We start from the raw sequence: 17,853 nt of genomic DNA on the forward strand, positions 1-17,853 counted from the left end.
AATGATTGTGATGCAAATATGAAATTGATGGGTTCAGAAGGGCCATACCCAGCACTGTGTGGAATCAAAGGGCTTCTCAGAACTAGCATCAGAGAGGACAGATGTATTGTTCGCTTGGCTGTGGAGGATTACACAGCCACATCTTGTACATATTTTTATACCGAATTCTAGCTAAATTTTGTATCTGCCTTAACAATCTGATTGGAAATGGGTTTCTGTGTAGCAAGGTGAGTATTCGTAGGAACTATGTGATACTGTCTGAAGCACGACAGACTGCCGGCACAGTGACCGTTGCTCTGGTTTCTCTTGACATGACAGCACAGAGAGAGGTGTACAGGCAGTTTTGTACCTAACTACAATATCGGTCACAGGGATGGCACTACTTTGTCTTCTCATATGAATTCCAGTTCTGCAGACAATATTGTGGTGGATGTATCTATTCATGGAAGCTCCATGGAGAATGACATAACATATTGCATTTTTAATTGTCATGTGGGCAAAGTACATGGCATGATAGTATGGGATGCCATTGGGCACACAACATGATCAGCTATGGTTCACATAGCTGGTAATTTTGATAGCTGCTGTTACATTTTTGATGTGTTAGGGCCAATGGCTGTACTCTCATCTTGGAGGTCTTTGTACTATTGTCTTTCAACAAGATAATACGAGAAGTGGCCAATGCGGTACTGACCTAGATAGATATAGAGGGTGTGGGATCGTTGTCGTGGCCAGCAAGCTGTGTTATCCAGGTCTCACACCCATTAAAACATATGGTCATGAGTTGACTAGAGACTGTGGTGATACCACTTGGCAGCCATTGTGATTAATCAACTGTGGCACAGAGAAAAAGCAGTGTGGAATGACATTTGCATATCCGTTCTCTGCTGGGTTAGAGCCATTGTTGCTGCCAGAGTTGGCAGCTCAGTTTACTAAATTGCATACCCTGTATATCTTCATCACCTACAAATTTAATGACCTACTCTTCCTACCATACTGCATACACATAATGAGTAACATTTTGTGCTTTAGTTTTAATGGTCAGGAGTGTGTGTATACTTTAATAAGATTGCCATATGAATATTTGTATGTAATTGCACTGCAATCAAGTCAGTAGCCACTCATTCACCTCAGTGGAAAAGACAGTGAAAATATTATGCTTTAGAAAGGGACCTGGATTTGACTTACGGGTTCGTTTCTTCGTGGAACTGGAGAAGATGATGATACAGCAACTTACCAAATGATCTAAGTACCTTCATATTATTTGTCATACCTTTATCAATTGCAGCTCATAGCCTTGGTCTTTATCCAGAGCTCAATAAAAGGTGCTACTTGTCATAATGCTGTGCTGTAAGTAATGTATTTGAAAGTTACTAGAGATCTAAGAAATACATTGAAGTGCCAAAGAAACTGGTATGGGCAAATGTATTCTAATACAGGGATACGTAAACAGGCAGAATACGGTGCTGCGGTCGGCAGGACCTATATAAGACAACAAGTGTCTGACACAGTTGTTAGATCGGTTACTGCTGCTATGACGACAGGTTATCAAGATTTGATTGAGTTTGAACATGTTACAGTCAGCGCATGAGTGATGGGTCACAGCATCTCCGAGGTAGCAATGAAGTGGCGATTTTCCTGTACGACCATTTCAAGAGTGTACCATGAATTCCAGGAATCCACTAAAACATCAAATCTCTGACATCGTTGGGACCAGAAAAAGGCCCTGCACGAACAGGACCAATGACGACTGAAGAGAATTGTTCAGCGTGACAGAAATGCAACCCTACTGCAAATAGCGACAGATCTCAATGCTGGGCCATCAGCAAATGTCAGTGTGTGAACCATTCAATGAAACATTATCGACATGGGATATCGGAGCCTAAGGCCCACTCGTGTACCCTTGATGACTGTACAACACAAAGCTTTATGCCTTGCCTGGGCTTGTCAACGCTGACATTGGACTGTTGATGACTTGAAACATTTGCCTGGTCGGACGAGTCTTGCTTAAAGTTGTATCGAGGGGATGGACATGTACGGGTATAGAGACAACCTCATGAATATATGGACCCTGCATGTCAGCAGAGGACTGTTCAAGCTGGTTGAGGCTCTGTAATGGTGTGGGGCATGTGCAGTTGGAGTGACATGGGAGCCCTAATACATCTAGATACGACTCTGACAGGTGACACATACATGAGCATCCTGGCTGATCACTTGCATCCATTCATGTTCATTGTGCATTCCAGTGGACTTGGGCAGTTCCAGCAGGACAATGTGATACCCCGCATGGTCAGAATTGCCACAGAGTGGGTCCAGGAACACTCTTCTTGAGTTCAAACACTTTCGCTGGCCACCAAGCTCTGCAGACATGAACATTATTGAGCGTATCTGCCAGCGTGTGTAGTGTCAACAGTAAAATTTGAAGCCAGTGGTGTTATTGTGTGGTCTTGTTTTTTCATGGAGGAGGCTTGCACCTGTGTGATAGTTACTTGTTGGGACAAGACACGAACCTAACTCCTAACCGTGATTTACTGGTAAAGTGAAAGAAAAGGTACAGCTCAGGAAAATGGTGTATATGTTATCCTGTGCAGAACGTACTTAGATCGACTGTCTTAATATGTATGAAGTATTCTTTGGTCATGATATGAGGCACACTGGACTCGCATTCGGGAGGACGACTGTTCAATCCCGTCTCCAGCCATCCTGATTTAGGTTTTCCGTGATTTCCCTAAATCGTTTCAGGCAAATGCCGGGATGGTTCCTTTGAAAGGGCACGGCCGATTTCCTTCCCAATCCTTCCCTAACCCGAGCTTGCGCTCCGTCTCTAATGACCTTGTTGTCGACGGGACGTTAAACACTAACCACCACCATGATATGAGGAAGACATCACGTGCTTACAACGTATGGCCTGACTAGGAAAATTTTGTGCTTAAGTACGAAGTTTAATCACCTAAAGAGAACTTACGAGTGGGAAGCATAATATAAAGCCAACATCGTCATTATTATGACTTGGTCTAAAAATTTTTTGAAACATAAATGTTAAGCACTTGCTTAGCTATGGTTACAATGCATGAACATCCTATTGACTTAGCACACAAATGATCATGATTGAACTTATGAACAAGTCTATATCTAATTTGTAACATCCAGCAATATGGGCCATATGAAATAGATGGTCATTATTCAAGATTAGTATATTTGACTTGAAGTGGTCTAGAATCAAGTCAAAACTCATGTACGTGCCTGATTGAGCTTCATGACGAAGTTATGGTTACGGGTTATGGAAACACTAAAGTAGAGGATAATGTGGCGGCAATGGGGTACTCAATTTGCCTTCATGGAGGTGACACACACACACACACACACACACACACACACACACACACACACACACACACACTGTAAAAACTGTGTGTGGAACACTGCCATCATAATTCTGGCCTGGTGACCACTGCCATTGAACTTAGGGAATGGCAGCAGAATTATGTTTAAAGCTAAAGTGTGACTTGGCAAACATCGCTCGGAGCGATTCCATGTGGCAGTGTGATATGGGACTGTCTTTGAAAGTAGGTAATTCAGCACACAATTTGTCAAAGATCTGTGAGAGGGGTCAGTTTCCAACAAAGCTGGTACATACTGGGCGAGATCCATGACAGTGATCGCCCTCGATCCGCTCTTGCTCATCATACTGTTTACTATGCCACCTAGAACTGTACTGTGCCTTTATTGCCACATGGCTACATCTTACATTACATCCCATTGCTCTCCCACCGTTGGTTACAAATCCATTCCTGTTGTCGCCATATGCCAAGATGGCAGAGGAATGGGAAGCCCATGAGAAGTGCCTCTGGTAGCACTTTGCCATATTCCAGGTAATGGATCTAGCTATGGTAAAATCACTTTACCTGTCATAGATCTCGCCCAGTATGTACCAGCTTTGTTGTAAGCTGGTCTTTCTCACGGAAGTGGCACACGACTTTTGACAAAATATGTCCTGTATTAACTACTTTCACTGACACTACTGTATCACACTGCCGTGTGGAATTTTATCAGTTGTAAACAACTTAATCAGTCATACTGCACATGGCGGCTGGAATGCAGGGACTTCATAGGAAATGCTGTTTTGTGACTGCAGTAAATAAGAGGTGATGATTAAGGATGTAATTATTTGGGCAGCTCCAGATAAGGATGTGTGTGAGAAGGCTGTACAATTTGAGAACCCTAATTTGAGGACATTTTAAAATGGAACCCTTCTAAATTTCCCAGGCTCTGGGACGTTGATTAGAGTTCTGAGCTGAAGTGGCAGCTGTCTTGTCAGACTTCGGGGAGAGATTAAACTTTGCTGACACGTCAACTGGCACAACAGTAGAGTGCAAACACTGCCACACTCTGCCTCTGCCTCATAAACAAGGCAAGAAGTCTGGGCCTCCTGACCGGCACTCCTCACAGGTGGGCACAGTGAGAGACGTGTTGGAAGGAAGGACATATTGCATCTGTCTGCTGTGCCCTTGAGGGGGGGGGGGGGGGGGGGGGAGTGGGAGAACCACTTAATGGATATAAGTGGAATTTCGTCAGCATCTCACTCGACAGTGGCGTCACCTAGGGAACCGTTCATCACACTCACTTTGTGCAATAATCTAATTCACATGCAGATTGAAACCAATGCTGTGCCTCTATCCCTGTTAAACTTTCAAATGTATCCTCAGTTGGGATTGTTGCTTTTTCAGTCCACAGCGATGCACAAAAATATCATATGATGCTCCACCTTCCTTGTGGTCCACAGCATCCATGCAAAGAACCTATTGGAACTTGTCGTCGTTTCCAATTTTGGACATGTCATCCATGACTCAGTCCGCCTGGTTTCAGAACAAGTACCATTTTGGGAATTGAAAAACCTCCTTATGGATTACTCTGATATTTCCTCTGGGGCTCTAGGATAAGTGAAGGACTTTATGACGCACATTATATTAAAGAAATCGCACTGCAGGATGCCATTAAGAATGAGCTAGATAGATTTACAACCTTGGATATTGCTGAACCTGTGTCTGCGAGTCAGTGGGTAACACCCTTAGTTAGCATGAAAAAACTGTCGGGGAAACAGTGCCTGTATGGAGACTTTAATATTACAGTGAATTTCCAGTCAGGGATTGATGTGTATCCTACCTAGAAACCAGACGAGCTTCTCTCTGCACTTGAGGGAGGCCAGTATTTTTCGCCGATCTATTTCTCTGAAACTTGCTAACAACTACCCCTGGATGAGGAATCGGGCAAAGCTCTGGCAGGAAACATGCTACATGGATTATATTGGAGCAGACTCGTAGTTTTCAGGGTGGCCAGTGCCCCAGTGATCATTCAGAGGTTCCTTGAGCAACTACTGCAGTACGTTCTTGACAGCGTAAATTATCTAGACGACATTTTGGTGACAGCAGCCGTAGTGGGAGAACACTTAGGAAACATGTAGCAGCTGTTCCACACCATCCCATTCCATGGTCCTTAAATGGAATCTTGAAAAATATCTCTCTCACCAGGCGAGGTGGTGCAGTTGTTAACACACTGGACTCGGATGACCCATGTATGGTCATCCTGATTTAGGTTTTCTGTGATTTCCCTAAATTGGTTCAGGCAAATTCCGGGATAGTTCCTTTGACAAAGGGCATGGCCAGTTTCCTTCCCCATTCTTCCCCAGTCCGAGCTTCTGCTCTGTCTCTAATGACCTTATTGTCAGTCGGACGTTAAACACTAATCTCCCTCTCCTTCATCCTCAGAAAATCTATCTCTCTCTCTCTCTCTCTCTCTCTCTCTCTCTCTCTCTCTCTCTCTCTCTCTCTCTCTCTCTCTCTCTCTCTCTCTCTCTCTCACACACACACACACACACACACACACACACACACACACACACACACACACATCTCTCAGCTATTGGCGGAATAATTAGGACACATTATCTTTTGCAAAGGTATTGAGCCTACACTGAAGCTGATTCTTAGGAAAAATAATGTATTGAGGTAAATTTATCCAGGGGTGTCAATTGCACACGCGCTCGAAAACCTGTGGAAGAAGGGCATGCCTTTTGTATGATGGGAGGCATGGGGTCAGGTGTTACAGACGTGCAGGCCCTCCTGTCGGCATTGTGTCTCTCAACATATCAGTGGAGCAAACAACTGGTGGTGGTGGCAGATGTCTCTGAAAGGGGCCAGGGCCTGGGACCTATGGCCTGGGGCCCATCCTGACTCATAGAGATGTGTATGGCTCTGAACATTCAATCACATTTGCTGCACAGGTGTGGTATTCACAGATTAAAAAGAAGACCCCCATGATCATCTTTGTGTTGAAGTAATTCTATCTATGCTGATACACACAAAACATTGTATAACCCACAGTGACCACATGCCAGACACAACAGTGTATCACACACACACACACACACACACACACACACACACACACACACACACACACACGAGAGAGAGAGAGAGAGAGAGAGAGAGAGAGAGAGAGAGAGAGAGAGAGAGAGATAAAGATAAAAGTAAACAAAATTCAAATTTGCCGCTTATCTCTGTCGGGAACAAATGAGCCCTGACAGTGTTAGGACACACAACATAGTTCACACTGTGTTTTGCGAAGTGGAAAGGTGTTTGTAAAATCAAAATTATGCAGTGTACATTAATATGTGTGTGCAGTGCTCTCAGAATGCAAACGGAGGAGGATCAGTCACAACACATAAGAAAATCATGCTTTTAAAAAATCGAGGGATGTGTTAACTCACTGATAAAATTCACATTTACATTATTTGGTTTGCAGATGACAAGCTATTGGTGCAGGACACTATACAGATGTTCCTGCAAAACCGTATAATGTAAAATCTTGCTAAGAACAAAAACTGTCCTTATGACTCATTATGTTAGATCAGTTACAACCAAATGTATCTTCACATTTTACAGTTTTCTATAAACAAAACCTACTGATGATGACACAGAGGTGCCAAAACATGTTTGAATAATAAGAAAAAACAATTTTTTTGCATAAAAGCAGAACATACACTCCTGGAAATTGAAATAAGAACACCGTGAATTCATTGTCCCAGGAAGGGGAAACTTTATTGACACATTCCTGGGGTCAGATACATCACATGATCACACTGACAGAACCACAGGCACATAGACACAGGCAACAGAGCATGCACAATGTCGGCACTAGTACAGTGTATATCCACCTTTCGCAGCAATGCAGGCTGCTATTCTCCCATGGAGACGATCGTAGAGATGCTGGATGTAGTCCTGTGGAACGGCTTGCCATGCCATTTCCACCTGGCGCCTCAGTTGGACCAGCGTTCGTGCTGGACGTGCAGACCGCGTGAGACGACGCTTCATCCAGTCCCAAACATGCTCAATGGGGGACAGATCCGGAGATCTTGCTGGCCAGGGTAGTTGACTTACACCTTCTAGAGCACGTTGGGTGGCACGGGATACATGCGGACGTGCATTGTCCTGTTGGAACAGCAAGTTCCCTTGCCGGTCTAGGAATGGTAGAACGATGGGTTCGATGACGGTTTGGATGTACCGTGCACTATTCAGTGTCCCCTCGACGATCACCAGTGGTGTACGGCCAGTGTAGGAGATCGCTCCCCACACCATGATGCCGGGTGTTGGCCCTGTGTGCCCCGGTCGTATGCAGTCCTGATTGTGGCGCTCACCTGCACGGCGCCAAACACGCATACGACCATCATTGGCACCAAGGCAGAAGCGACTCTCATCGCTGAAGACGACACGTCTCCATTCGTCCCTCCATTCACGCCTGTCGCGACACCACTGGAGGCGGGCTGCACGATGTTGGGGCGTGAGCGGAAGACGGCCTAACGGTGTGCGGGACCGTAACCCAGCTTCATGGAGACGGTTGCGAATGGTCCTCGCCGATACCCCAGGAGCAACAGTGTCCCTAATTTGCTGGGAAGTGGCGGTGCAGTACCCTACGGCACTGCGTAGGATCCTACGGTCTTGGCGCGCATCCGTGCGTCGCTGCGGTCCGGTCCCAGGTCGATGGGCACGTGCACCTTCCGCCGACCACTGGCGACAACATCGATGTACTGTGGAGACCTCACGCCCCACGTGTTGAGCAATTCGGCGGTACGTCCACCCGGCCTCCCGCATGCCCACTATACGCCCTCGCTCAAAGTCCGTCAACTGCACATACGGTTCACGTCCACGCTGTCGCGGCATGCTACTAGTGTTAAAGACTGCGATGGAGCTCCGTATGCCACGGCAAACTGGCTGACACTGACGGCGGCGGTGCAAAAATGCTGCGCAGCTAGCGCCATTCGACGGCCAACACCGCGGTTCCTGGTGTGTCCGCTGTGCCGTGCGTGTGATCATTGCTTGTACAGCCCTCTCGCAGTGTCCGGAGCAAGTATGGTGGGTCTGACACACCGGTGTCAATGTGTTCTTTTTTCCATTTCCAGGAGTGTATATCCAAAAATTTTAACTGAAAACATGGAAGTAATACAAGAGCTGCAAATCCAAAAGATGAAGAGCAAGATGCCCACTAAATTTCAAGTTTCTATTCTTTGCAGTTTTGGCAGGCCAGTGATGAGTGAATGAATCAGTTAGCCCTATTTTGCCTCCCTTAGCTTTAAAAATTGCTTTATAGTTTTTAATAATGATTTATTTTCAAAAAACTTTTACCAACAATTGCACCACATAGTGGTTAAATTTCCAAAAATGCTGAAGTACATATTTCTTTATTTCTGACTGAGTAACCAAATACATACTTCCTATGTGCTAGCTTCAGAATTGCATTATCAGTGGCATATTTTCAAAAAACCTCTCATCTGTCGTGTCACCCCCTTAAGGGTGGATTTTCAAAAAATACCTTCTTAAATGATGTCTACAGTACCAGATCATCACTCTCTCCAAATTTCATGTTTTTATCCTTCACGGTCCGAGTTCAGAGAACATGTAACAATTACACTGGCATATACCCACTTTTGAGGTCTTACCGAGTCTGTAACAAGAGTGGCAAAAACATGACATGAGGATGAAGTGCAATCTGTAAATGGTGATTAATTATTAAATTACAGAAATGAATAAGCTACACAATTAACTATTAGCTTAAAATCGCAAGTTCCATGACCAATTGAATACAGCAACAGCCTGCTTTTTTGATGCAGGGATATAATAGTGACATTACTCTATACCCAGTTTTTGTTTGACACACCACATATTTTTTCTTATGGTAAAGATGGAATAAACAAGAATACAACCATTTTGTTTGCATTGGACGAAATTTGTACATTTTTCATCTGTAGCATGGACTGGAGCATAATACTTATTCCAGATATCGCTCCTTCTCTGATGGAAGGCTTTGCATCAGTTAGTTTTTGTCTTAATTTTTGTCTTACATCCTACACAATCTCACAAAACGCAGCTTCAGTAAAGGCCATCAGACTCGACAATTGGTTATTTTGCCCTATCAGTGCTAATTTGCACCAGCAAGATCGTGTACTCATCTTCAGTACCAACAGTGTCACAATTAGCCTTAACGCTCCTATCTGCTTGAGTAAGAGAGAAAGACTCGACAAGTATGAAGTGACTGCAGCGCCACAGTTCTCAGACTCGTCACACTCGCAGAGCTAGAGTAGGAATTGAGGATACCTGTTAGCACTGATGTAACATCAGCACCTTGACTTGTAAGGTATGCAACCTGAACATGTGAATCATACTCACTCCATTTCTGATCTCTAGAGAGGCCTGCCCACCATCTCCAGCACTGTGCACTGTATCTCAGCAGGTACAATTACAGAATTTGCTTCCACAATACCACTCAACATGCCAATACAGATGCCCTGTCCTGTGTCCCGACGGACACTGACCCGAACTTGACCAAGATGTGATCTTGTGCTTCCAGTTGGATGAAGAGGCAGTGGATGCTTTTTGCGCCATGAGGGTCCATGTGGCTGCAGCCATGGCCGAGGACACCATCTTACAACAGGTACAGCAGTACATACAACAGGGGTGGCCATACTGTATTCCCAGTCAGGATTCCAACACGTTGTGGTGTTATTTCCACCTCTGCCAACAGTTAATTCGGGTGGACAGAGTTATCTGATTGACCAAGGATCAACAGTGGTCTACCCTGATAGTCCCACTGGATGCTCTGTGCCTGACAATCTTATGGCTCTAGCACCAAGATCACAGAGGCATCTTGCAAGCTAAACTGCTCTCCCAGCGTTATGTGTGCTGGCAGGGCATAGACTGAAAGGCCAAAAATCTTGTCCACAACTGTCATCAGTGTGAACAACAGCAAGTAGCTTCCCACTAAACGTTATCACCCTGGCACACTCGCTCGCGCCCGTGGGAGCAGGTTATCCTGATTTCGTGGGTCCCTTCCTGGTTACTACCTGGCGTATTGTCCTCAGAGTATACTCTAATTTTCCATACATGGTCAACTGCTGGTCAACGAGTGCAGAGGTTATGGCTGTAGTCTCCTGCTGTCAGAGGTTATGGCTGCTGTCTCCACCTTTGTACCCACAGTCAAATGGTGAGTCTGAAAGACTTGTGAACTTTAAAAACACAGATGACAAAGAATGTGGCAGACATTCCTGTAGATGAGCTGCTAACACTTTCTGTTCTGAGTTCCTACAGGTCGACGCTGATAGGGGAGAAGAGTCCAGCTGAAGTCCTTCATGGCTGTCAGTTTCACACACTCCTCCATATCGTGGTGCCAAATTGTGTGGGGTCATTCACAGCACTGTCTCCACCCTTCCAGCTGGACACCTATTTGTGGCTGCGGGGTTTGGACACCGGGTTAAGTAGATTCCAGCAGTCGTCCGGCAGCAGTGGGGACACTGCATGTTCTTTTGGGGGACCAGACAGTGACATGCCAGCTGTGGCGAGGGACTCGGCCATTGCCGCCTCCATTGGACACACACCATGGTGGTGCCACCTTTTGTTTCTCTTCCACCGGAGCCTCTGCTGTCTCCCCTCCTCCTCATAGCTGTTCCTGTTCTCTAGTTCTCAGCTCTGTTCGCCAAACCTGACTGCATTCTCATCTCTTTCTGTTTGTAGGCTCCCCTAGATGGATCGGATATCAGAAGAAGATCAGGTTACGGTACTGGCCCTGCTGGCACTGCCCCCATCATTGCAGCACTCTTCCATGCTAGGAGCCAATTTAAATGTGGAATGGCTTCCACTACCAGCATGGGAGCCACCAAGACTCAAAACTGTGCTGCTGGACAGTGACTTTCTGGCTGTACACTCATGTCTGCACGGACCATGAGCTGGTAAAAGTGGAGGGTCTGTCTGACACTTCCAAAGACATTGGCATGGTTCAGGACAATTCTGGACACATGGCCAAGCAGGGGTCTTCTTGCCGAGATGCCCTGCTGCTTACCTATGGAAGGTGGGATGCGGTAGCCCACTGGGCTACCAGCTAGACGCTGTGCAACAGCCGACATATCTGATATCGGCAGTTGTCTTATGTTCTGGCTTCTACAGCATGACAGTCACTCCGCTTCTACTGTTGTAAAGCATGGCTCCCAGTGGGAGACGCCTTGCCCGAGTGGCTACACATGACTGCTGCGTAGGCAGCTCCCAGCGCCACTTGTGATGCCCCTTGTATGTGTGCAATTATTGCCCAGCGATAGCCCTCCATCTGCTCTCTCTCATCATCTGTTTACTTCACTAGCTAGAACTGAACTGAATCTGTCTTGCCATGTGGCTATACTTTACATTGTATACATTATGAGCTATTGTCCTGTGAGATTGTGAAATATACTTTTCCTGGGAGTGTCATATTGTGTTTTTTTATGTTGTGACTTACAATAATAGTGTATTCTACTCTACATTGTCAGACCTTTCCCTAAATCTACAAGCACTACAAATGCGTGTTTGCCTTTCTTCAATCTACCTTCTACGTTAAGACGTGGGGTTAGTATCACCTTACATATTCCTACATTTCTCCAGAAGCTAAGCGAATCTCTCCCAAGGTTTGCTTCTGCCAGTCTTTGGAAATAATTTGTGTCAATATTTTGTATCCTGACTTGTTAACTGGTGGATTAGCATCTCTTTGAAATTGGGTTTTAAGTCTGAGGGTATTTCCATTGTTTCCCTATCATGTATAACAGGTGGAATAGTTTTGGGATGGTTTGTTTTCCAAGGATCTCAATAATTTTGAGGGAATTCATCTCCTTCCTCTTCCCTTTTCTTAATATTGTGTTCTGGTTTATTTCCTTTGCATAATCAATCTATATATTCGTTCCACCTGTCAGCTTTCCCTTTTTCGCTTATTACTGGCTTGCCATCTGAGCACTTGGTAATCTTACAGCTGCTTTTGTTTTCTCCAAAGATCTTTTTATTTATCTGATAGGCAGCATTTGGCTTTCTCGTAACCATGTGTGCTTATGAAGTCTTAATATTTCCCATTCAGCCATTCCTGCTTATCCCTTTTTAGTATGTTCTGTCAGTCTCAATTTTCTTAGGTCTCTCATCTCTTTTGCTTGCATCATTTGCTGCATTTTGATATTATTTTTCATTTTACCTACTAAACTAAAGTTACCTTGCATTATCAGAAGGTTTTTATTGGTCCTAAAGGTTTTGATTTTTTGATCCTTTGCTGTCATCAGTCTCAAAGCTACCCATTCATTTTTTTGTTCTATTCCTTTCCCCTCTTTCAGTGTTTTGTTGCTGGATGCTCCCTTTGTTACTCATTACAACCAGTTGTTCTTCCAGTTTATCCAGGTCTCATCTACCTTTCTGAAATCTCATCAGTTTTTATCTAGAATTCATTACCAATAAATTACGGTTAGAGTCCACATTTGCCCTGAAAATGATTTGCTGTTTGAAAACTGGTTTTGAAATATCTGTCTGACCATTATATAATCTATCAAAAACTTCCATCCTCTCCAGGTTTGTTCCACATGCAAAACTTTCTTTCTGGCATCTTAAACCAAACAGTGATTAAATTTTGCTCTATGCACAATTCTACCAGGTAGCATCTTCTTTTTCCTTCTCTCCATTTCCTACTATCAAATTGGTGTCTTCCTACAGATTTAAATTTTCAATCCCTTAACTATCCATGTAATTTCTTTTATATCATCATACATACTTTGTCTTTTCATGAATTATGGATTTATTACTATGGTGGCTTTTATCTTGGTGTCTTACTGCAATAACATGTTCGCTATGCTGTTGTTAATAGTGGCTTACTCACATTCCTATTTTCGTGTTCATTATTAATTCTACTTTAGCATTACTTCTGATTTTGTGTTGATAACACTTGACTCATCTGACCTGAAGTCCTTTTCTTTCTGTCTTCACACATTTACTAATTTCCACTAAATCTTAGTTTGGCCAATCTTTTCGATTTTTAAATTCTCCAGTCTTCCTACCCAGTTATGGAAGCTAATCTTCTGTGTTCCAGCCTGTAGAGCTCTTAGATTTGTTATTCCCAGTGACTAATGACTTTACTAATATTACAAGGCCAGATTGGGCAGGCAGCCAGACTAATGCCCTTATAAGTACTGAAAAGGCTGCTTCCCCTTGTCCAAAACTATATTTTAATCTGGCCTCTCTGCAGATATCCTTCCGATGTGGTTGCATATATGGTACGGCTATCTGTATTATTGAGGATAAAAACTATTGGAAAGTTGGGTGAAATGTCAAATATTATTTTGTTTAATCAATCCAGTATTATACAAGGAGAAGATAGTTTTCTGTACAATGTAATATTCTGGAAAATACTGATGTAGATAGTTTGCATTTCTTATCTACGTTAGGAGAGAATAATTGTTGCACTAGTGAGTGAGTTTGTAAATTGCAAATTATGCGCAATTAGTCCCCCTAATATATGTGTTTGGTCCTCATCACAATCTTCCACTACTGTGTAATTAATTGATTATGTCGTGGGGGATATTTTAACACTCATCTAGAGTAGTAACAATGTCCAAGTGAGGAACGATTTTATGTGATGTTGACCTCGCAGTAAAACATCTCCCAAGCAAATCATAGACATGGTCAATAATGGCACTCTGACCACAGCATTCAATGATTCCTTTTTCTGTATGCAATCTGTGTGATGATCTGTATTGTTATCCATAAAAATATTGCTGCTGGCACTACTAGACGGCAGAATGGAAGGTTGGATGTTGTCATTCCTTCAGTTTTTGAACCATCATATTTGGACATGCCAAACGATGTTGAGGTCTGTTTATTCACCAATGCAGATTCACAATACCTACCCATACCATCATTCTGCCCCCCTCAGTGTTGGATCCTTCAGCAGTTCTTATTTTGAAGAGCGTTGTTTATTAAACACTTATTATATGTGTAAAATTTAAGCTTATTCCTCAAAATCATGTCTAGAAAGGAAATGAGGGTTAAACAAATGAATAATGAATAAATTTAGTATGGTGACAACTTATTTCCACACCATTTAAGTGTAATAAGGGAATTTGTTACTTTTGGCAGATTGGCTATTGTGATAGCTAATTCTTTTATTGTAATAAATTCTTTTATTGTAATAAGAGTTCTGTGATAGATTGCAACTTGTCTGCAGATATTCTACTGCAAGCTTGTACAGAAGGTCACCAAGTGTTAGCGAAATTTTATTGTGCAATAATATGGTACTTTTTATTCAAACTATGTTTTTTTCTCTAGTTCTAATAATAATGCATGGTCTTCCATGTTAATTGTGTTGGAACCTCAAGAAGCAAGTATATACTACATTAGTAGTACATTAACCTTGTCAATGTGACCAAATAGTCTATTGTTCTCTTGTGTAAGTTTGAAAAACTATTTCGTTTTTCAAACCTCAGAATAAAATTTATGTAACAAGGCACTTGAAATATTTTTTAATGTAATAATAGTATTTTGTCACTGACAGAACATATAGGAACTGATTTTTTTTCTGTTAATAGTTGGCTCACTTTTCTGATCATATCATGGAAATATTTCTAGTCTCTCATGTTCTTACTTGCCCTCTCATATTTCTTTCTTTATACCTCATTGTTGTTAACTGTGTTAATATAAACTAAACTTTTAGGCCCTCTGCAGTCAGCAGTTCCATTGGAGGAGCAAAACGAAAATATAGTACTCAGAGCACAGACGATAACTCTGTGAAACAGCCAAAACTAGACTCCAGTGAGGGCCGGAAAGTTGCCAGTGTGTCATCATTAAATTTCAGAGGCAACTTATCGTCAAATTCTGCTTTCATTGTCAACAATGAAGGCTATGTGGAAGTCTACACTGATGGAGCTTGTGAAAAGAATGGAAAAAAAGGCGCTAAAGCAGGCATTGGCGTGTGGTTTGGTGACAATCACCCCTTGTAAGTGTGAATCAATTACATTTAAAAAAATCTTATTACTATGTATATTTTATTTTTAACCACTCTCTTTACATGAAGTATTCACAGTTCTGGATGTCCTGTTGTAGCTGGTTGCTTTGCTTCAGCTGAAAGACTCTCTCCTTGTGACTATCCCTGCTCCATTACCACCTGGATACCTACTCATCATTGTTTATGCTACCTCTGTACACACCAGCATTCCCCATGACCATGGCCTTGTTGCTGTTGAACACTTCCTCTCCCAATGTCCTTCAGACTCCAGACCCACCATCTCATTCCTTATAATCTAACCAGTTACACATCTACAAACAACTACTACTCCATTGGGGGAGGGGGGTAAGGGGGAGGGGGGGGGGGGGAAGATATCTCAACAGTTCTGCAGCACAGCCCTAGTAACCCACATTGCATCCTCTTGTGCCATTCTGTTTATGGGCCACCTAGAGGAAAACCTTCCTAACTTCCTAGGCACCCTTAGCCCGATTTAATTTCATCGATGGTGTTTTGATCTGGACCCAGGGCCAGGACATCCTATCCTCATTCCTCCACAGCCTCAATACTTCTCTTGCCATTCACTTCATCTGGTTCTACTCTAAGCCCAACATGTCGTCTTCATGGATATTGACTTCCATCTCACTGGTAGCTCAAGCTGTACCCCTGTCAGTATCAAGCCCTAATCAACAACAGTACTTGTGTTTCTACAGCTCCCTTCCACATAAAGAAAGTCTCCCCCATGTAGCCTCGCCACCTGTGGATGATGTATCTGCAATGCCAAAAATTCCTTTGTCCAGTTTGCTGAAAATCTCTCAAAATCCACCACAGTGAGCAAGGTGGCGCAGTGGTTAGTTAGCACACTGAACTCGCATTCGGGAGGACGAGGGTTCAAGCCCACATCTGGTCATCGTGATTTAGATTTTCCGTGATTTCCCTCAATCGCTTCAGGCAAATGCCAAGATGGTTCCTTTGAAAGGGCATGGCCAACTCCTTCCCCATCCTTCCGATGGGACCGATGACCTCGCTGTTTGGTCACCTACCCCAAATCAACCAACCAACCAACCAAAAGCCTTCACCTACAGGTACTATCCCCAAAACCTAGTTCTCAAAGAGATTTCATGTGCCATATCCTCACAAACCCCTAATGATCCCATTATTCCCAAGAACCAGCTACAGAAAAGTACATTTCATGCTGGATTGGACCAATGAAACTGTGTCTTCACCAGAGCTTCAACTATGTGTCATCATGCCCAGAAATGAGGGACAGCCTACCTACAACCCTTTTCATTCTTTCTAAAGTAGTATTCTGCTGCCCACCCAATCTGTACAACACCCTGGTCCATCCCTAGGCCACCCCACTCCCAAACCATTGCCAGTGAGGTCAGATCCCTGTGGAAGACCCAGGTGCAGGACCTGCTCAACTCAACCACCCAGCACATCCTACTCCAGCCCTGTTACAGCCTCATCCTATCCTGTCAGAGGCCGAGCCACTTTCGAAAGCCATCATGTTATACACCAGCTCTGGTGCAGTTTCTGCACAACATTTTATATTGGTACGACCACCTAGCAGCTGTCCACCAGAATGAATGCCATTGACAAACTGTGGCCAAGGACGAGTTGACTGTCCAGTGGGGGAACACACCGGTGAACACAACATGTCTGAGTTCAGTGGCTGCATCACAACTTGTGCCATGTGTATCCATCCTCTCAGCACCAGCTTTTCTGAAGTTCTACTCTGTACATCCTGTGCAGCTGTTGTCTCTCTCTATCCCCGATTTTCTAAGCCACCTACCCCTTACATGCCTATCCTATCTGAGCTGTCAGGCACCTTACCCCAACCCCTTTTCCCATTTTCCACCTCCTTGCTGCATCTACCCACACCACCCGACACAATCCTTCAGCCCAAAATACCTTGCTGTGCTGCGTGAGATCCTAACTGTATATGACGCAGGACATCTATAAAAGCTAAAAAACGTGTGGTTCACTTTGTGTTAAAACGAAGTAGGGGAGACAGAGTTATGGATATAATATGCAAGTTGGAATGGCACCACTAAAATAAAAATGTTTTCCATTGCAGCAAACTGTGTAAAATGAACAACTTTCTCCTCAAAATGTGCCAAAATATTTAGTTGTATTCCACATGCATAAAATAAAATAAGGAAAAAAAAAAAAAATACAGTAAAATAAGAGAAATCAGAGACCAAGGGTGGAGTTGTAGAGAGACAATTTGAATGTGTTGCCTTGCACTCTCTGTCAAGCATTTAATTATGACTTGTAGAGTAACCATGTAGATGTAGGGAAACAGCAGTGTAATGCCATTGCATACATAACACAAGAGATGGTAAAATAAAAGGAAGGATTTTAAGTAATGGTATTGTCTTTTGGCAATAGTTTACTTATGTTCCGGCTAGGAACGTTTGTTGACCTTATGATGTGACCCATATCTGTGGAGTGAACCATCAACTTACTGGCTTCAAGCAGATGTCTTGGATGTTATTATTCTCATGCTGATGTTTTATCAGATGTATT

General features: G+C 43.4%; 1 protein-coding gene across 2 annotated transcripts in view; it reads left to right on the plus strand.

The window, feature by feature from the left end:
* Nucleotides 1-17,853, plus strand: part of LOC126484806 (ribonuclease H1) — a 159,336-nt gene that overhangs the window by 72,619 nt on the left and 68,864 nt on the right. For both annotated transcript variants that reach the window (XR_007587903.1, XM_050108406.1), the window contains exon 3: nucleotides 15,034-15,315. Coding sequence is in view for 1 of the 2 variants with exons in the window: in XM_050108406.1 (XP_049964363.1) it covers nucleotides 15,034-15,315 (282 nt within the window). In the remaining variant the exon portion in view is untranslated. The remainder of the gene's footprint in view (nucleotides 1-15,033; nucleotides 15,316-17,853) is intronic.

Source organism: Schistocerca serialis, chromosome 1 (genome assembly GCF_023864345.2).
Source record: "Schistocerca serialis cubense isolate TAMUIC-IGC-003099 chromosome 1, iqSchSeri2.2, whole genome shotgun sequence".
NCBI lineage: Eukaryota > Metazoa > Arthropoda > Insecta > Orthoptera > Acrididae > Schistocerca > Schistocerca serialis.